At 40.4% G+C, this 22041-nt stretch overlaps 1 protein-coding gene across 1 annotated transcript in view; it reads left to right on the top strand.

The window, feature by feature from the left end:
- The first annotated feature begins 5836 nt into the window (after positions 1-5836).
- The window catches only part of VWA8 (von Willebrand factor A domain containing 8), a 398456-nt gene continuing 382251 nt past the window's right edge, over positions 5837-22041 (top strand). The window contains exons 1-2 of the mRNA XM_024230913.3: positions 5837-7232; positions 18098-18175. Coding sequence (XP_024086681.3) covers positions 6896-7232; positions 18098-18175 — 415 coding nt within the window. The 5' untranslated portion in view covers positions 5837-6895. The remainder of the gene's footprint in view (positions 7233-18097; positions 18176-22041) is intronic.

The following is a 22041-nucleotide window of genomic DNA, read 5'->3' as shown; positions in this document are numbered from 1 at the left end:
CCAAGAAAAAGATCTCTTTGTAGCATACTGCCCACAACCATGACTATTTCCTCTTTGCCACCTATTTTGGCCTGTTTTCCCCAGGCCTACCACTTCCTATTTCTTCACTAATCTCTATTTACCATATTGTGTTTTGAAAATTACCACTAATTAGTACTAACTAGTTACCTACCGTATCAAGCATCATCTCTAGTACCTGGATCTATGGTCATAAAGTAAGTGACAAGCCTAGTACGTGACAAAAATGGACAGAAAGTGACAGAAAATGACTAACATTTAAGTGCAAGAGAAACTAATAACCACCTCACATGCATTAGGAAAGTCTGCGATTAAAAAAAAAACAGAAAATAACAAATGTTGGTGAGGGTGTGGAGAAATTAGAACCCTCACATGCTGATGGTAGGAAAGTAAAATGGTGCAGCTGCTATGGAAAACAGTATGGTGCAGTCCTAAAACAGTTAAAAATAGTATTACCATATGATACAGCAATTCTACTTCTGGGTATGTACCCAAAAGAATTAAAAGCAGAAGCTAAAAGAGATATTTGTACACCCTTGTTCATAGCAGCATTATTGACAATAGCCAAAATGTTTGTAACCCAAGTGTCCATCAACATATGAATGGATAAACAAATTGCAGTATACACATAAATGAAATATTATTCAGCCTTAAAAAGGAAGGAAATTCTGACATGTGCTACAACATGGAAGAATCTTGAGGACACTATGTTAAGTGAAATAAGCCAGTCACAAAAGGACAAATACTGTATGACTTAATTTATATGATGTGATGGTCAATTTTATGTGTCAAGTTGACTGGGCTACGGGGCACCCAGATATTTGGTCAAACGTTATTCTAGGTATGCCTGTGTGGATGTTTTTGGATGAGATTAACATGTGAATCCGTAGACTGAGTAAAGCAGATGGCCCTTCCTAATGTGGGTGGGCCTCATCCACTCAGCTGAAGGCCTGAATAGAACAGAAAGGCTGACTCTCCCTCCAGTAAGAGGAAGCTTCTCCTGCCTGGCTGCTTCAGCTGGCACAGCACATTTTTCCTGACTTCAGATTTGAAGGGGTCTGGAGCCTGCTGGCTTTCAGACTGGAACTTATACCATTGGCTTTCTTGGGTCTCCAGTTTGTCAAGTGCAGATCTCAGAACTTGTCAGCCTCCATAACTGTGTGAGCCAATACTTTCTAAGTCTCTCTCTCTCTCTCTGAAATCACATTCTGTTGATTCTGTTTCTCTGGAGAACCCTGACTCTGGAGAAACCCTGTTTCTCTGGAGAGCCCTAATGTATTTGAGTAATCAGAGTAATCAAATTTGTAGAGACAAAGTGTAGAATGGTGGTGGGCAGGGGCTGGGAGTGGGGTGAATGAGGAATTATTATTTAATAGGCACAGAGTTTCTGTTTTGCAAGATGAAAAGAGTTCTGTGGTTGGAGGGTACTGACGGTAGCACAACAATGTGTCAGCACTTAATGCCACTAAACTGTACATTTGAAAATGGTTAAGGTAGTAATTTTTATATTGTATATATTGTACCATAATTTTTTAAAAATATAAAAACAACTATCTTATATATTAAACATACCAAAGTTAGCTGTGATGACAATAACCAAATGTAATAGCATAACTGTCTTTTATTATCCATCAACCTCATTATCTATGATTTGTGTGACGAAAGATGGTATTGGTGGGAGTTATGGCGGTCATCACCCCCCTTTGCTAATTTCTCAAGATTTTTTAAGAATGTAGAAACACTGAATTTACATTTAATGCCCATTCAAAATATTTTAAATTATGGAGTTGCCTAACTTCTAAAGATTGGTTACTCGAATTGTTAACATTTCCTGAATACCTACTGTGTGCCAGGTGTTTTGCTAGACACTTTACATCTGTTATTGAAGCCTCACAACACTCTATTAAGTACTATCATATCTTTTTTTTTTTGAGACAGGGTCTCGGCTCTGTTGCCAGGCTGGAGTGCGGTAGAGCGATCTTGGCTCACTGCAACCTCGACTCCTTGGTTCAAGTGATTATCCTGCCTCAGCCTCCCGAGTAGCTGGGATTACAGGCACGTGCCACCACGCCCAGCTAATTTTTGTATTTTTGGTAAAGACAGGGTTTCACTATGTTGGCCAGGATGGTCTCGATCTCCTGACCTCGTGACCACCCGCCTCGGCCTCCCAAAGTGCTGAATTACAGGCGTGAGCCACCAAGCCCGGCCATATCTGTTTTACAGATGAAAATATTGAGGTGCAGAAAAGATAGCAATTTGGCTAATGTCATACAACTAGAAGTGATGAAGTATGATTGAAGCCCAGATTTGCCTGGTTCAAAAGCCCATAGTCTTCTTCGTATTTCTTCCTTACTTAAATCTATTTGCTCACATGGATTTGAGCTGCCTAAGTGTGGTGGAGGGAAAAAGTAATGTAAGTTGGCAACCTACTAGAAAGTGTCAATATTCTTAGTATGCAGAAAGCTCTTAAAATTAGTTAGAAAAATATTTTTAAAATACACAAAGGAGAATTAGATAAATAATAACTAAAAACACAAATTACTTATGAAAAAATGTTTATCCGTACTGGTAATCAAAGGGATAAAAATAAAAACACCCATCTATCTGGTCAGCCCTTTCTCTCTCTCCAAACTAGTCCCCTTAGCCCCTGTCTCCCACCTGTCTTCTCCAGCTCTGCAGCAGGCATACATCAAATGAAAGAGGCTGGGAATGGTGGCTCATGCCTGTAATCCCAGCACTTTGGGAGGCAGAGGCAGGGAGATTACTTGAGCCCAGGAGTTTAAGACCAGCCTGGGAAACATAGTGAAACCTTGTCACTACAAAAAAAACAAAAAAATTAGCTAGGCATGGTGGTACATGCCTGTAGTCCCAGCTACTAGGGAGGCTAAAGTGGGAGAATCGCTTGAGCTCAGGAGGTAGCAGCTGCAATGAGCTGTAATCATGCCACTGCACTCCAGCCTGGGTGACAGAGCCGGATCCTGTCTCAAAAAAATGGAAAAAAGAGCAATAAGAGGTCAGTCTTGGAGTACCAAAGAACCAGTGACTTTCGTTTGTTTTGTTTTGGTTTGGTTTTGTTTTGGTTTTGTTTTTTTTGAGACAGAGTTTTACTCTTGTTGCCCAAGTTGGAGTGCAATGGTACGATCTCAGGTCACTGCAATCTCTGCCTCCTGGGTTCAAGCGATTCTCCTGCCTCAGCTTACCGAGTAGCTGGGATTACAGGTGCACATCACCGCACCCAGCTAATTTTTTGTATTTTTAGTAGAAATGGGGTTTCTCCATGTTAGCCAGGCTGGTCTCGAACTCCTGACCTCAGGTGATCCGCCTGCCTCGGCCTCCCAAAGTGCTAGGATTACAGGCGTGAGCCACTGCGCCTGGCCATGATTTTCCTTTTTCCCCCCCTCCCTATAAAGAACACTTGTCCAGCTTCATGACTGAAATGTGTGGCACATGGGTGATCTCCTATAGATATTACTAAAGATTAATATTCTTGGGCCCTTTCAGACCTATTGACTCAATCTCTGGGTGCAGGGAGGAACGAAACCCTATAATCTGCATTTTAATAAGATCTCCAGGTAATTAGCATGCACACAAAAGTCTGGGAACCACTGGTATGAACCTTTGATTTCTTAGCTGGGGTAGACAGTAGGGAGGAGTGGAGCACCCACCTTTTTTCAGTCAGACATAGCATGGAAAGATTATTAGTTGCATTTTTCATCAAGTTACATTAATGTGGTGTGTAAAAAATATTCCTCCCAAACTCTGGAAAGAGCTTGACAGTCAATACTAGCTTTTGGTAGTGTGATTTTCTTTTTTCTTCTTTTTTTGAGACAGAGTCTCACTCTGTTGCCCAGGCTGGAATGCAGTGGTGCGATCTCAGCTCACTGCAACCTCTGCTTCCCGGGTTCAAGCGATTCTCCTGCCCCTGCCTCCCGAGTAGCTGGGATTACAGGCACCCACCATCACGCCTGGCTAATTTTTGTATTTTTAGTAGAGACGGGGTTTTGCCATGTTGGCCAGGCTGGTCTCAACTCCTGACCTCAGGTGATCCACCCATCTCGGCTTCCCAAAGTGCTGGGATTATAGGTGTGAGCCACTGTGCCCGGCTGGTAGCTTGTTTTTTAATAAGCATGCGATCAGATATTTTAGTGAGAGTTTGAGAGACTTTACACAGATTGTGATGAACATCTTTTAAAACAAAACACCTTTGGTTCATCTTTAAGAACATTGTGAAGGTCCATTCTTTCCCATTCAGTCTCATTGCCATCAGCACTGTTCATCATTTCAAGTAGAGACTATTTTTACTGTCACATAGCTAGCACTTGATGCTTCCTGTCTTCCTAATTCAATTCATAGTATGTCACCACCTAAAACATGATCAAAAAGTCCAGTAGCTGCCCAGTTTGCTCATCGGATGAAGTCCAGCTTCATCCAGCTACTCAAGATTCTTCACTCTGTAACCTTCTCCTCCTGCTCTGCCAACACCTTCTACTACTTTCTAAAGATTAACCTCCTCATCTGGCTGGTCTCATGGCCCCTATAACTGAACTCTGTCAGGACTCCAAGCCTCTACTTAGGCTCTATACCCCTCTTCTCTGTGTATCCAGTCCTAAATGGCATTCAAAGTTAAGCTCAGGTGCTGCCTTTTCTCAGGCTTAAAGTTTTCCTCCCCATTGTAGCTTTGTCACTCTAAAAAACCTTCACCATTTTTCCATTTCCTGGAGGTTAATGTGCAAACTCCTTCTCTTGGCATACAACATGGCCCCAGATTCTCTTTCTGGTCTTATTCTTACAAACTGTTGTATATACTTGACCTCTAGACACACTGAATCACTCTCTGGTTCTCAATCATGCCCTGCACTTTCAGCTGTTTCTTTCTCTCTCTGTAGATGATCTGTCTGCCAGATTTGACTTGTCTCAGCCTGGCAAACTCTTGTATAATATGTCCTACATGAATCATTTCAAACACTACCTTCTCTGTGAAGACTCCAGGTGCAGCAATCCACTCCGCAGTATGTTGAACCTAAATCTCTGACACGTGTCTCACTGTATGGCAATTCTTTATTTGTATATTTATCATCAATACCTAATGTGAGCCCATTGATTCACAGTATCTAGCAGAGTACTGTTTATACAGCAGTTACTCAATAAATGTTGTCGTTGGGAGGCTGAGGCAGGAGGATCACTTGAGGCCAGGAGCTTGAGACCAGCCTGGGCAACATAACAAGACTCCACTGCTACAAAAACAAAAACACAAAAATTAGCCAGGCACAGTGGTGCATACCTGTAGTCTCAGCTACTAGAGAGGCTGAAGCAGGAGGATCACTTGAGCCCAGGAGTTCGAGGTTGCAATGAGCTATAATACTGCCACTGCACCCCAGCCTGGGCAACAGAGTGAGACTTTGTCTCTAAAAAAAATAAAACTAGGCAAAAAATGTTGTTGAATGCTCTAACTTGTGTCGAACTCTCCATTGTCTTAACTCCAAGAGCTCTTAGTGCTTATATCAACCATTTTGCAAAATTGCCTTAGGTTGTTCTCCCATTCTTTCAAGTGTCTACTGAGTTCCAGTGAGATTAAATGGAGATATCTTAACCAAGGTATTCAATTCTTCTAGCCTTAGTTTCTTCATCTGTAAAATGGAGGATAATAATAGTACCTCAAAGCATTTTTATGTGAAATGGGATAATTCATTAAAATCTTGATGCATAGGATGTGCTCAAAGTAGGAAAAGCATTTTATAAACTTACATCCTAGATTTATGTCTTAGGGTTGCTATGAGGATTCAATGAGAAGATACACATGAAACGATGTCATAATATATTGTGTAACTACTTATTACCTTTATTTTCACTGTCTTCTCATCTAGGTTAGAATCCTGGTTCAGCCTTCATTCCTCAAGTCAAGTTCTTCCGCTGGATGCCCAAAGCCTTCCTTACCTAGCCTTGTTTGACTTTTACAGTCTCCACTCTATCACTCTCTTCTCAGCACTCATCACAGGGTTAGGCGCAGGGTAGGTGCTAAGTATTTAGACGGTGGCAGCTCTAGAATTAGCAAGGTCTTTAGCTGAAAGTGAGGTCTTCTGCCTTCTTTTTGATGTTTGCTTGTATAACTTGTCTCAAATATTTTGCCTTTGTCAATTCACTGTGACATTTTGGGGATGCAGTCTAATTACATTAGGCTTAGTTTGCTTTGTGGTAGGACCGTTTCCGATGTTGAAATGTACGAGAGGGAGGCAGCCTTAGCCAGTGTCCTACTTTTTCCTTTACTAAAGACATAAATTATCTTTATATAACCCTTGTATTACAGCATGACTGGAAAAGTGCTTGATCTGGATCCTTTCTGATATTTAAGCAATTTCCATCTATCACTAAGATGTGAATTTTTTCCTTAGAATTTAGGAAGCGGTAATAAAACACAGAAACAACCAACCACCACCAAAAGGACAAAGGGTAAAGCTTTCACGTACGGTTTGGAAACACTAGTGTGGTCACAATGAATCAAGACAGTTGTGAAAGTTCCCATCATCTTGTGCATGTTTTCTCCATTTCCGAAATCTGAAGCCAAGTACAGGGAAAGCTCCCTATACTTACTAGGCCTTTAACTAAGAAACGAAGACTTGGTGCAAGCATCTGAAGAGTCACACCGACAAATGCTCCTAAAACCCTTGGCATTTACTGAACTCCTGAGATTCTGTGGGATCGCAGGGAAACGGCAGGTGAAGGCCTGGTGCATCCAGGTGAACAGACAGCCTCAGGGACTGCGAGGCGCCCACCAGAGCCCAGCGCCGCAGCTCGGAGCACTCCCGCGGCGCGGGCCGTTCCGGGACGGTGCCAGCTCTTTGGGCTGGAGCTCCGCAGGCTCTTTACGCCCGCCTGGGCCATGCAGGGCCGGGCCGAGTCTACTGAGCCGGCCGCGCCGGGGGGGAAGGAGTTTCCGGCGGACTCGGCTAGGCGCCGCTTCCTGTCCCCTTCTCCGCGCTGCCTCACGGTGCCTGCCCGGGACGCAGCTCGACGCCCGGGCCCCCTCGCCGTCCCCGGCAGCGCCCCCGGCCCCATGCAATCCCGGCTCCTACTCCTCGGGGCACCCGGAGGCCACGGCGGCCCGGCCTCGCGGCGCATGCGGCTGCTCCTGCGGCAGGTGGTGCAGCGCAGGCCGGGTGGCGACAGGCAGCGGCCGGAGGTCAGACTGCTACACGCCGGCTCGGGGGCCGACACAGGTAACTCGGGGTGCGCCCCTGTCCTCCCTGGTGCCCCTGCGCTCCGTACCCGGCCCCCGCGCGCCCCCGCCCCTCCTCTCTGCTGCTTCGCTGCGCTTGGAAGGACCGTTTGCCGAGCGGGGAGCTGAAAGATCGAGGTTCTAGGCCCGACCTCGGCGCTAACTGCTGTGTAACGTGGGGCAGGGCGCTCGCCCTCTCTGTGCCTGATTCTGCAACCCGAGGGGTCTGGACTAAGGTTTCTGATGACCTAGAAGAGTGATTTCTCCTTCCCCTGCCGCTGCCTTTACCCCCAGAATTCTGACTTAGATTATAATACTCATAGAGGTTAATGCCTCAGCCCTATGGAATTATTGAAAGCTGGATTTGACCTTGCTCTCTGAGCCTCAAGGGCCTGGAAGCCGGTCTGTGTCATGTTCCAGCCAGGGCTTGTGGCGGCTTAGAAGGGAACATTCTCGCTAAAGAACCCATAGTTCACTGTGTTTTAAATGCATCCCCGAGCCTTTCCAAGTTTTACAGGAGTTTTCCTTAAAGTTTCACTTAATTCTTAGAGCTGACAGTTACACCTTAATTTAGTTAAAACACTTGCCTCTACAATTGAGGTAATTAAAACCCAGAAGGGAAAAGTGATTCGCTGGAGAGTACACAACTAATGACTGCTAGAATCACATGCTTTGATTTCTAAGCTTAGTATTTTTTGGCTCTGCTTGAGCTGGTTTTAGGAATTCTTTTTCTTGTGTGTTGGTGGAGTTAGAGTTACTGTGATGGTTAAGGAAAGGATATCTGTTGTTGCTACCCTTGAATGGTGAAGTGATTCCAGACAAGATTTTGTCAATGTCAGTGCTACTTGGAATAACAGGTTTTCACTACGAAATTGTAGGTTTCGTTGTCCTCTTGCATTTTCCCCGCAACCCCCAGTTTTCCTTGCCAAGAAATGTGCATATGGGCCGGGCGCGGTGGCTCACGCCTGTAATCCCAGCACTTTGGGAGGCTGAGGCGGGCGGATCACGGGGTCAGGAGATCGAGACCATCCTGGCTAACACGGTGAAACCCCGTCTCTACTAAAAAAAAAAAAAAAAAAAAAAAAAAAACAGAAAAATTAGCCGAGCGTGGTGGCGGCCCCCTGTAATCCCAGCTACTTCAGAGGCTGAGGCAGAAGAATGGCGTGAACCCGGGAGGCGGAGCTTGCAGTGAGCGGAGATCGAGCCACTGCACTCCAGCCTGGGCAACAGAGCAAGACTCCATCTCAAAAAAAAAAAAAAAAAAGCATATTTCGGTCCCATGCATTTCATTTTATTCATTCAAGACATACACCCACCCCGTCCCCCACCATAGTGTTGCAATTTCAAATTTTGCTTTTTTTTTTGCTTTTTCTCAATTACTCTCACTTCTAGGCTGTTTATTCATTTGTTTTTTACGTTTTTTGTGTGTTCTTTATTTGTTTTTTGCTCCTTTGCTCTAGAAGGCAGAGGTCAAAGGTGGAAGTATAGCATAAACTATAGGTTGGGTTTTGGAGTTAAACAATCTGTGTTGGAATCCACTTATGCACTATCTAACCATGGGTCGTTGAGGGTAGGTTACTTTGTGTCCTAGTTTTCCTAACTGTAAAAGGATAAGAAGAATATATCTATTATGGTGGTTGTGAGGATTTATTAATTAATATAATCTGTGGCACATATTAATGCTCAATAAAAGTTAGCTTTTTTATTCTTAGTATGTACAGTTTTAGCTATTTGAGAATTATTCTGTTTCCTTGCCTTTAGGAGACATGAAACCAGGTTTGTTTAGATTCAGGACTGTCCAGACTATCTGGGTAGGCAGATTTAGCAGAGCGAATTGACTTGAACTTTTTAAAAACAATTGTTCTTTGTACATGGATAATACATGTTGATTGTAAAAACACATGTGGGTGTGAGTTTTTAAAGTCTGTATTATACACGTATTGGTAGATAAGTTGTAAATGTCCTCAAATTTTGTTATAGCCAACAAATCAAAGTATAGGCTTTGCTTTAAATGTGAGAGTCATGGACATATTACAGAGAACATATTATCCTCTTTAAATCAGTCATTCACTCTGGCAGGATCAGACCACAAGAGGTATTTTTTGAGGGTGTGAGGACTGTTAACTGAATGCAGCTGGGAACCCACCAGAGATCTGGACTCGAGTAAGAGCAATTGTGAGCCAGGTAAATGGACAGCACACTTTTGACTACTCTGAGGCCTGAGAGTAAGGCTATCAAGATGGAAGTGTCCCATTTTGAATCAGAGATCTTACACGGACAAGTGTAAAACTACAAATAGCAATAGGCCATAATGGATTACATCTTATGTTGGGAAGATGCTCTCAGCTGCATTCATACATGTGACCAGTAACTGATTATCTCCTCTCTCTGTAATTGACATTGCTTCCTAATAGTTTGAAAAAAGAACAACAAAGTTCATAAATAATATATTTAAGTTATATACTGGTGTTATTTCTCCTGGAGTATTTGTTTTATTTATCTATATATTCCTTTGGTGCCTGCCAACACTTTGTACCTAGTAAGCATTCAGTGGCTTATTTTGTGAAAGTTCATACAGAGAAGGAGCAGGAGAGGCTGGAATTGCCTTGTTTGCTCTCAAGAGAGGACCTTTGTTAAGCCTGATAAGCAGAAAAAAAAGGAAAATAGGTCATTTATGTTAAAAACAAAACAAGCAAATAAACTCAACCCAAACCCACTGCTTTTTATCCTTTGCTGTCAGATAGTATAAGTATCTATAATTGTAAATTCTTTATAACTCTTTATACTTCCATTAAAATTACTGTCTCTTGGTTTTAAGAGCAAAGAGGTTAACAAGGTTAACAAGGATATCTACTGCAGAGAGTTCAATAAAGATTATTGTAGTGTTTTTACAGATGGAGCCAAGCAAGTTGTTTCAGTGGGACTCTGATGTTAAATGGATTCAAATATACTATAGATCAAATGATAAACCTAGAAACATAACTGTTAAATATATCATGACATTTTGGTGCTCTCGTTTAACACCATTATTATTCAAGGGATTCACAGTTTTTTCTTTATGACTCTTGTATATGAAGTAAATTTGTTTATAGAAATACTCTAAAATACTTTTACACAGCAATCTATGTTTATTGTAGAAGAATGCTAAATACAGATTCCCTAAAACATAATCCTCCCACCCAAATTTATAATTATCAACTTTTTAGCATTAATCCTGTCAGATTACATATATATGTATAATTATTTGTTTATTTATTTTTGAGATGGAGTCTTGCCCTGTCACCCAGGCTGGAGTGCAGTGGAGCGGTCTTGGCTTACTGCAACCTCCACCTCCTGGGTTCAAGCGATTCTCCTGCCTCAGCCTCCCAAATAGCTGGGACTACAGGTGTGCACCACTGTGTTAGTCTGTTCTCACACTGCTATAAGGACATACCAAAGACTGGGTAATTTATGAAGAAAAAGGTTTCATGGGCTCAACAGTTTCGCATGGCTGGGTAGGCCTCACAATCATGGTGGAAGGTGAAGAAGAGAAAAGTCACGTCTTACGTAGCGGCAAGCAAGAGAGCTTGTGTACAGAAACTCCCCTTTATAGAACCATCAGACCTCGTGAGACTTATTCGCTACCACGAGAACAGCACAGGAAAAACCTGCCCCCATGATTCAATTACCTCCCACTGAGTCCCTCCCACGACACATGGGGATTATGGGAGCTACAATTCAAGATAAGATTTGGGTTGGACACAGGCAAACCATATGAGCCACCCCAGCTAATTTTTGTATTTTTGGTAGAGATGGGGTTTCACCATGTTGGCCAGGCTGGTCTCGAACTCCTGACCTCAAGCGATCTGCCCACCTTTGCCTCCCAAAGTGCTGGGATTACAGACTTGAGCCACTGTGCCTGGACGATATGTATATTTATGCAGATACATGTTTTTTTAAAGAAATGGGATCATGTATGTTTTATAATTATTACATCCATTATTGTGAACATATTAACATGGTAATAAATATCATTGTACATGATTGTTTAAAATAGTTATTAAGTTTATACGTTTGTCCATATAATTTATTTTACTAATGTCTCATTCTTGGACATTCACGTTGTCTAAAATCTATAAACAATGCAATAAACATCCATCTACATGAATTTTTTTTATTTTAAGATTATATCCTTGGGCCACAATAGGATTAGATAGAAATAACTTTGAGGAGGGGAAATATAGAACTGTGGCTTCAACTGAGAAATACAGTGTAAAGAGGAAAGAACTATACTGTGGTTTTGGTCTAAGTTTTGTATTTATCAGGTATTGAACCTTGGGGAAATTATTAACTACTTTAAACCTGCAGCAGGTTATTTTGACCCTGAGGATATTCTGACCCCATTGTGTATTCAAGAATTTAACAGAAAGGCTCAGAACAATGGTAAGCTTATAAATCATTAGGCAGATCCGCATTAGGAGCACATAGACTAGTGTGGGAATTGCTGATATATTTAGTTTTCTCTTGGGTCTAAGTTTAGTATATATAAAAATGATGACACTAACCCAGTAGTTCTCAACCGAAGGTGATTTCTCCCCCCTCAGGGGACATTTGGCAATGTCTGGAGATGTTTCTTTTTGGTTGTCAGAACCAGGAGGGAGGGGTGCTACTGGCATCTAGTGGGTAGAGGCCAGTGATGCTGCTAAACAGGCCATGACACACAGGACAGCCCCTCACAACAAAAAATTATCTGGCCCAAAATGTTCATAGTGCCCCTGTTGAAAAACCCTCATGAAACCAACTTCTTTGTCAAAGCTACTGTTAGAAACTTTAGACTCACTAAACTTAACAGAATTTAAGCACAGAACCATTTGTGAATTGGGCAGTCCTCAGAACCAGAATAAGCTCAGAGAGCTCCATTCTGAAACGTGAGCAGGCAGCATTTATGGACAGAAAATGGAAGTGAGGTACGGAAACAGCTTACTTGGTTATAACTCAGTGTTTGCCTTACTTGAACACGGTCTCATCAGTTGGCAGCCTGTGGTTGACCCAAGCTCAGCTGCTCAGATTGGCTAAGACTCATCTATTTGTTACCAAAGTATACTCCTAAGTTCCGGTTTCAGTTAATTTACATACAAAGTTATGTTGCAATTCATTACATAAGAACTCCAAGTACGGAGGCATCCTTAGACCAAATTTGGTTTAATTTAACAATTTGCCCCTTTGGTTAGCTTCTCAATTTTGTCAGATTCACTGAAACTTTGGGCGTTGTTGCCACTCTCTGTCACCAACTTAGTGGACTTACTTCGTCTCACTATGGAATTTACAAGCCATGATGTCACATCAGTTGAATAATTCTTTATGTTCTTGCTGTTCTGGTCAAAGTGAGACCATTGAATGCTCAATGAATGGCTGCATACAAACATTTAAGACTTGAGAGGATATGGTGCACCAGAAGGGCTATTATGAAGAATCTCAGGACAACAATAAAGACTTAAGTGTACTTCTTAACAGGAGCCCCTATGAACTGAACCAATCAGAAATCCAGCAAGGTTCAGGCACTATAGATACTTCAATAGTATTTGAGTCTAGTTCAAGTAAACCCACAGTTTACTTGAAGAAAGGCGTACATTAGCTTCTTTTGCCTAAATTATGTTACCTGTTGTCTTTAAGTATTCTTATTCCCCTTTAGAGAGTAAACTACCTCACTTAAAGAAATCATTACAAATGGCTTGCCTTATAAGCACATTAGTAGGTGGGATGTTTTCAAAGGAGAAAATCATTACAGCTTAAAAACAATACTTAAGAAAATATTTAATTTAAAATTATAATTATTCATTTGTCAAACATTTATTGAATATCTGGTAGGTTTCAGGTATTGGGGATAAAATGATGATTAAAACTTAGGCCTTGCACCAAGAAAAAAAGAGTCTTGTAGACTAAACAGTAGTCTTCAAAAATTTTTCTTATTTATCTGCTAGGAGGATTTTAAAAATATGTATCCCTTTGAACATTTTTAGGTTAATAGCTAAAGTTTGCCTGGTAAGTTTAAATAGTTGCAAAGGGTGACATTTCCAGTACGTTGTAAATATTGGCATTTAAAAGAAAAAATATTACAAATTCTGAGTGTGTCTTTTAAGTGGAAACAGAATATTCTAGCAATTTAGTACAAATTCTGAGTGTATCTTTTAAGTGGAAATAGAATATCCTATCTCTATTTTGGAAGTAGATAAAAAGCTCTTCTTTAATTGTTAGAAAATGTCTCTTATCTCCTTGAATTTGTATTTCCATTACAAAAGCATAGATCAGATCCTGTGCTAGCAGAAAGATGAATGGAGTGATCAATTTGTGCTAGAGGAAAAGTTAGGGAAGGTTCAATGGGGAGATGAAGATATTTCAGTAGTAGTTGTGTAGAGGGCAAGTGGTGTGAAAGAGATGTGGAAGGCCTTCTAGGCTGAGGAGATAAAGTGTTAGTCACTGAGATAGGAATACAAGAGGTGGAGCTGGTTAGAGTTGGGCGCACACAATGGACAACATAGAATTCTGTTTCTGTATGTTTGTTGAGTTGTCTCTGGAATATCTAGGTAAAGTGTCCAGTAGGCTACTGGCAGGTATGAAACTCAGGAGAGAGATCTGAGCCAAAATAGACATTTAAAGAGTTAGTTGTATATGGTGTTTGAAGAGTACCCTTAACTGAAAAAAAAAAAAAAAAAAAGGGTTGTATAGAGGTCAGAGTTGGGACATTGGTATGGATTAAATGACTGAGGAAAGTGTAGTGTGGTAATAGAAGATGGCCAAGAACATCAATGTTTAAGGCAGGGATGGCAGATGCCTGGTCCATATGAATGTCATAACTTTTGCCTTTTGTCTATTGCAGATGTGGCTCATTGATCACCACCCTGTTTCCCAATGGGTACAATTTCCATTGTGATTTATGTTTTGGATTTTTTTAGAAGCCTGTTGCTTGATTTCCAAATGTTTGGGGATTTTCCAGTTACCTTTTTGTTACTGATTTCCAGTTTAATTCCACTGTGGTAAGAAAACATAATCTGTATGACTTCCATCGTTTAATTTTCTTTTTTTGTTTTTTTTGAGACAGAGTTTCACTCTTGTTGCCCAAGCTGGAGTGCAATGGTGCGATCTCGGCTCACTGCAACCTCCGCCTCCCTGGTTCAAGCAATTCTCCTGCTTCAGTCTCCCAAGTAGCTAGGATTACAGGCATGTGCCAGCCACCATGCTCAGCTAATTTTGTATTTTTAGTAGAGATGGGGTTTCACTATGTTGGTCCGGCTGGTCTCGAACTCCTGGGCTCAGGTGATCCACCCACCTCGGCCTCCCAAAGTGCTGGGATTACAGGCACCAGCCACTGTGCCTGGTCTCATCTTTAAATGCCTTGAGACTTGCTTTGTGGTCCAGCCTATAATCTATTTTGGTGAATGTTCCATGTGCATTTAAAAAGGATATGCATTCTGATCATGAGGAACCAATTACAATACTAAAAAGTTCTTTATAAAATACAATATTCAGTTGATAGGTTGAGAAAATAAAAACATACTTGCAGTAATACTTAAATAAATAATAAATAGAATATGCATTCTGTTGTTGGGTGTAGCGTTCCATAAATGTCATTTAGGCCAAGTGGTTAATTATGTTTTCCAATCTTCTCTTTCTTTACGTCTATACTTGGTCTTTGCCAGAAGGCTGAGAAGCAATTATCCTTATGCTGTATCCTTCTTTATTTTTACCTACGTCTTCCATTATTTACCGAGAGAGCTACTTAAAGCTATTAATATCTAGATGTGATTGTGCATTTTTCTACTTCCACTTTTAGTTCTGTCCGTTTTTGCTTCATGTTTATTTCCCAGCTCCCTCCCTGCCAGGTCACCATTATAGGTTTGCTGTGTTCCCCAAAAAGAGGCTTCCTAACACAGTGACCCTCTCTGCTTGCTCTCTCCCCTTGCCCCTTCAGGCCTAGGGGCGGTAATGGCTTTCTGTTATTGCTAGTCCTAGGATACTGCACCATCTTTTTTGGTTTCCGTAAACTCTGCTATACCTTTGTGAATAGTTGCCTTATTGTACTGTCCTCAGTTACTCAGTTTGAATGTACCGTCTGTCAGAAATGTGAGGTATGAATTTTACTTTTTAAAAAAAATAAATGGACAGCCAATTGTCAAGTTACCATGAATTTGTATAGTCTGCCCTTTTTCTAGATTATTTATTAGAAGGATGATGTCTGTCAGCCCTAACACTCAGGGAATGTTTGTAATGAGAACCTGTGCCTGAAAACGTTTTTCTTATGTTCAGGTTAATTACTCAGTATCATTTTGTCAGGAGGCCAAATAATTATAGTCTTTTCAGGAAGTGAAATAACATTTGTAAAGACATCTTATTTGAAAATACTGTAACTATAATTCTTTAAACTACTCTGTAATAAAAGCCAGTAGATAATATCACTTGTATTTGTAAGCAAGCTTATCTTTTAAAAGAAAACCTACTGTAGAAAGTAGCTAATTTATAGGTTCTTTCCTGAGTTAAGGAAAATAGGGTGAGATGACCAGTCAACCAATACCTGGCAGTAACTAAGATTGTATTATACGAGGCACTGCTGACCACCTGTTTTTTGAGGGCGTTAGAACTTAAACGACCAGATGATCTCAAACATGCATTAGAGATCATCTGGAGGGCTCATTGTAACACAGATTGCTGGACCTTAGGGTTTCTAATTCAGTAGGTCTGGGGTGGGGCCTGAAGATTTGTATGACTTACAAGTTCCCAGGTGATATTGATGCTTTGAGAATCTCTGTGATAGATTGCATGAAAACAAAGAGTTAATTGGACAGGAGAGGAGAAGGGAGGGGTGCATGGGTTATGGAGGAGCTTTGCAGGCTTTTGAATTTTGGTCCTCATCATCTTTTGCCTTGCCTTTTTCTGGCTGCCAGTTTTGGACCTAGCAAGGATTTAACTTTGTGTGTAGTCCTTATCTTCCTCTCTCAATTTACCACACACCTGTAATAAAGTTCTTTATCTATTAAAAACTCTTTTATGGATTTACAAATTTTCTCATTTGTAAAGTTTCTGTCTCATAGGATTATTTTGAGAATGCAAAAAATACTTAGAAGGTAGTAAGCATTCAATAAATGTTGGCTATTGTTATTAGTACCATGATTTAAGGTCTTAGTGTTCAAGGTATCTTGCTAGCTTTAAACTGGCAGTGCTGAAAGATGAGTTTTGCATGACTACTTTTTTGGAGTGTCTCTGAGCCCTTTCCAAATGAAGTTCTAGATGCAAATGTTATCACCATGCCTATTTTGCTGTTAGAGAGAGCAAAGCAGAGAGAGATTATTCAGTTTAGTCCTCGGCTTTAGAAGATCACTGGGAAATTAAGGTTACATTAAAAAATAGAACTGTGTAGAACTTACTGAAAACTTTTGCCTGCTTTTGCTTATTTCATGTAGGAATTCTTGGCTTTCATTTTTTATTTATTTGAGACAGAGTGTCACACCGTTGCCCAGGCTGGAGTGCAGTGGCATAATCTTGGCTTGCTGCAACCTCCGCCTCCTGGCTTCAAGCGATTCTCCTGTCTCAGCCTCCCAAGTAGCTGGGATTACAGGCACGTACCACCACGCCCATCTAATTTTTGTATTTTTAGTAGAGATGGGGTTTTACCGTGTTAGTCAGGCTGGTCTCTAACTCCTGACCTCAAGTGATCCGCCTGCCTTGGCCTCCCAAAGTGCTAGGATTATAGACGTGAGCCACTGCACCTGGCCAGTTCTTGGCATTTATGCCACTGGGGCTTTATTCCTTTTATGCACCTAGAAATATTGAAGTTTGAGGATATGTTGCTGGATAATTTGAAATTGTATGTAGTAAAAATAAGGGTGTACAAAGATATGTAAAAAGGTTGAGGATGTGTGTTAAAGATAACACTCTGTGGGCTGGGTGTGGAGGCTCACACCTATAATCCCAGCACTTTGGGAGGCCGAGGTGGGTGGATCACTTGAGGTCAGGAGTTCAAGACCAGCCTGGCCAACATGGTGAAACCTCATCTCTACTAAAAATACAAAAATTAGCCGGATGTGATGGCACATGCCTGTAATCCCAGCTACTCAGGAGGCTGAGGCAGGAGAATCACTTGAACCCAGGAGGCGGAAGTTGCCGTGAGCCAAGATCGCATCACTGCACTCCAGCCTGGGCGGCAGAATAAGAGTCCATCTTAAAAAAAAAAAAAAAAAAAAAAAAGGCTGAGTGTGGTGGCTCACGCCTGTAATCCCAGCATTTTGGGAGGCCGAGGTGGGCAGATCATGAGGTCAGGAGATCGAGATCATCCTGGCTAACATGGTGAAACCCCGTCTCTACTGAAAATACAAAAAGCTAGCCGGGCGTGGTGGCAGGCGCCTGTAATCCCAGCTACTCTGGAGGCTGAGGCAGGAGAATGGCGTGAACCCGGGAGGCGGAGCATGCAGTGAGCTGAGCTTGCACCGCTGCACTCCAGCCTAGGCCACAGAGTGAGACTCCGTCTCAGAAAAAAAAAAAAAAAAAGATTTTACTCTATAGATACTTTGATCTTAAACAAAATGCATTCTTCTGTATTGCTTTTGCCTATATTAATGTTGCTATTCATGAAATAAAGCTTGTTGATGTATTTTATCATGGTTTTTGTTTGTTTGCTAACATAGCATTTAAAATGTGAATTTCACTGATGCCTCACTTCTCCTTTATACATATATCCTTTGGATAGAAGTTTTAGAGCATAGTGCTTGACATATAGACAGCTGTGTAGTACATTTCTGTAACATCCCTCTCTAGGTCAGGACAAGCATTGTTGCATAGTCTATGGTTCTCTCATTTGTCTCTTATAATTATTCTGTTTTTAAAATCTCTTTTTAGGTGATACAGTTAATATTGGAGATGTATCCTACAAGTTGAAAATTCCTAAGAATCCAGAACTTGTGCCACAGAACTACAGTAAGAAATATTTATTAATATATGAATGAATAACTTTTAACTTTTCATTATAGGAATTTTCAAAGTTACATAAAGGTAGAGAGAATAGTATAAACCTAATGATTTTATCATCCAGCTTCAACATTTATCAATATTATGCCAATCTTCTTTTAACTGATTTTTTTTCTGGAGTATTTAAAACCTATCCCAGACATCCTATTACTTCACCCATCAATATCTCAGTAGAAACATTTATTTTTCTCACATCCTACTGTTTCTTTTTTTACCTGGAATAAGATTTACATATAATGCACAGAACTTTTTTTTTAAAATTATACTTTAAGCTCTGGGATACATGTGCAGTGCATGCAGGTTTGTTACATAGGTATACACGTGCCATGGTGGTTTGCTGCACGCATCAACCAGTCATCTACATTAGATACTTCTCCTAATGCTATTCCTCCCCTAGCCCCCCACCCCTTGACAGGCCCCAGTGTGTGTTGTTCCCCTCCCTGTGTCCATGTGTTCTCATTGTTCAACTCCCACTTATGAGTGAGAACATACAGTGTTTGGTTTTCTGTGCCTGTGTTAGTTTTCTGAGAATGATAGTTTCCAGTTTCATCCATGTCCCTGCAAAGGACATGAACTCATCATTTTTTATGGCTACATAGTATTCCATGGTGTATATGTGCCACATTTTCCTTATCCAGTCTATCATTGATGGGCATTTGGGTTGATTCCAACTCTTTGCTATCATGAACAGATGCACAGATCTTAAGTATTTATTTTGGTTGGTTTTGACAATTTTATAAACCTGTATAACCACCAAGATTACATTAATCATCCTAAATGTTCTCTTGTGTTCCTACCCCTTTACCCTGCCCTGGAAATCACTGTTCTTTTTTTTTTTTTTTATGATGGTAGATTAGTTTTGCTTGTTCTTTAGCTATATATAAATAGAATCACATGGTATGGTTATATGTGTGTATGTATTTTTTTCTCATGAAGAGCATTAATTTGAGATTCATCTATGTTGCTGTACCTATCAGTTTGTTTTTAATTCCTGAATAATGTTCCATTGTATAAACATACCACAGTTTGTTTATCCATTCTCCTATTGATAGACATTTGGATGGCTTTCATTTTAATCCTGCTGTGAACATTCCTGTACAATTCTTATAGTTATCAGTTTTTACTTCTCTTGGGTAAAAAACTAGGAGTTGAATTGATATGTCATACTATAGATGGCTGTTTAACTTTTTAACACACTGCCAAACAATTCTCCAAAGCAGTTGTACCATTTTACCTTTGACCAACAGTGATTTTCTACATCCTTGTCAGCATAGTCTTTTTAATCTTAGTCTACCGGGTGTGAAAAAGTAACTCATCATGGTTTTTGGCTTATAACAGTTTTATTGAGATATAATTCATATACCATAAAGTTCACCTTTCCATATTGTACAATTCAGTAATTTTAGTTTATTCAGAGTTGTACAACCATACTGTTATCTAACGTTTTCATCGCTCCATGAAGAAACTTTATACTCATTAATAGTCATTTCCCATTTTCTTTCTTCTCTCTCCCCTGCCACCCTCCCAGCCTTTAGCAACCACTAATATACTTTCTGTTTCTATAGATTTGTCTATTTTGGACATTTTATATAAATGGGATCATATAATATGTAGCCATTGTATCTTGCTTATCTTAGCATAATGTTTTCAAGGTTTATTGATTCTGTAGTTCATTGCTTTTTATGGCTAAATTATATTCCATTGTGTGGATATTCCACATTTTGCTTGCCCTTTCATCAGTTGATGGACATTTGGATTGTTTCCACTTTGGGACTGTTGTGAATATTGCCACTCCAAGCATCCATGTACAAGTTTTTATATGGACATATTTTCAACTTTCTTGGGTTTTACCTAGAAGATAAATTGCTAGGTCACATGGTAACTCTATGTTTAACATTTCAAGGAATTACCAAAATGGTTTTTTTTTTTTTTTTTTTTTTTTTGAGACAGGGCCTCACTTTGTGGCCCAGGCTGGGGTGCAGTGGCGCAATGTCGGCTCACTGCAACCTCCCCCTCTCAGGTTCAACCTCCAGGTCCTCAGCCTCTCCAGTAGCTGGGACTATAGGTGCAGGTTACCACGCCCAGCAACTTTTGTATTTTTTGGTAGAGATGGGGTTTCACCACATTGATCAGGCTGGTCTCAAACTCCTGTCCTCATGTGATCCGCCCACCTCAGCCTCCCAAAGTGCTGGGTTTACTGGCATGAGCCACCATGCCCGGCCACCAATATGGTTTTCAAATCACCTACACCATGTTACATTCTAACTAGCATTGTGTAAGGATTCTAGTTTTTCCACGTCCTCACTAACACTTGTTATTGTTTGTCTTTTTTATTACAGCCATAGTCAGACATGTGAAGCGACATCTCATTGTGGTTCTGATTTGTATTTCCCTAATGACTTAAAATCATTATTTGCCCAAAATCATGTCACTTCTTTTCTCAAAATTCTTTAAATGAGTTTTTAGTGTTTTGGGAACAAAGGTCCATCCTTAGCTATTAATTTCTTGATCTAATCTTAGCCTCATCGCATGCCACTCTCCTCTCCTATTCTTTGTTCCAGTCATTGGTCATGATATAGAATAGCTTTTTGTTCACTCTTCAGATTCTTCCACTAGACTATGTGCTCTGTTAAAGAAAAAATAAATCAATGATATGTGTTAAAGCCGGGTAAGGAAGACTTTATTCAGGACTGTCACTATGAGTCTTGCAGTTGGGGAGAGAGATTGGGCTCAACTCCCAATGCAGCATGGGCAAGTGGTAGTTTATAGCCAAAGGAGCAGTGTGGGAGTTGGTGGATAGAAAATTGTTAAGAGGAAATGTCAGGGTTAAGGGAGATTCTGGCTAAGCCAACCTAACAAAATTCTTGCTGACGACAGGCGGGAGTGATCAGACATCACCTGGGGGATTGTGGAAGATGAGGACTCTGATCAGATATCAAGGGTGATTAGATTATGAGGATGGGCGGGTTCTGGATAAATTGTTTTAATGGCGTTCTTTTGCTACAACTGGATTTTACAAGGAAGTACACAAGTGTGTCTAGGAAAAGGTTTAGAAACCTGACTAAAGTTTGGTCAAGAAGACAATCTTTGTCAGCTTCATGAGGGAGAATATGTCACTTTCATCTAACCCAAGGTTCCGTTGACTCTACCCCCTAAATGCCTCTGCAATCTGTCCTTTCCACTCTGGCCCACTTTTCTTTTACTACTCTTGTTTTTTGTTTTTTTTTTGAATTATTTTGTTAGTGGTCATCCTAGGGATTCTAACACTTTAACCTAAAACAATCTTGTTTAGATTAATGGTAACTTAGTTTCAATAGTATATAAACTACTCCAATGTAGCTCTGTTCCCTTCCACCTCCTTTGTGCTATTATTGTCATACAAACTATATCTTTACACATTAAAAGTTTATCAGCACAGTTTTATAATTATTGCTTTATGAAGTTTTTAAAATCAGGTAGAAGAAAAGAGTTACAAACAAAAATAGGCTTACATTGTCATTATTATTTATCTATGTAGTTCCCTTTACTGATAATCTTTATTTCTTCATGTGGATTTGAGTTACTGTCTAGCGTGCTTTCATTTCAGCTTAAAGGAAGGATTCCCTTTAGTAAGTATCTTCTAGATGGCAGGTTTGCTAGTGGTGAATTATCACTTTTTTTTTTTTTAAATTTGGAAATGTCTTCATTTCTCCTTTGTATTTTGAAGAATAATTTTACTGGGAATAGAATTCTTGGTTGACAGGCTTTTTTTTTTTTCAGCACTTTGAATATGTCTTCTTACTGTTTGTGGACTTCCTAGTTTTTGAAAACAAGTC

The sequence above is a fragment of the Pongo abelii genome, chromosome 14, assembly GCF_028885655.2.
Source record: "Pongo abelii isolate AG06213 chromosome 14, NHGRI_mPonAbe1-v2.0_pri, whole genome shotgun sequence".
Taxonomy (NCBI): domain Eukaryota; kingdom Metazoa; phylum Chordata; class Mammalia; order Primates; family Hominidae; genus Pongo; species Pongo abelii.
Note: the sequence above shows the minus strand (reverse complement) of the source record. Positions and strands in the feature narration are given on the sequence as shown.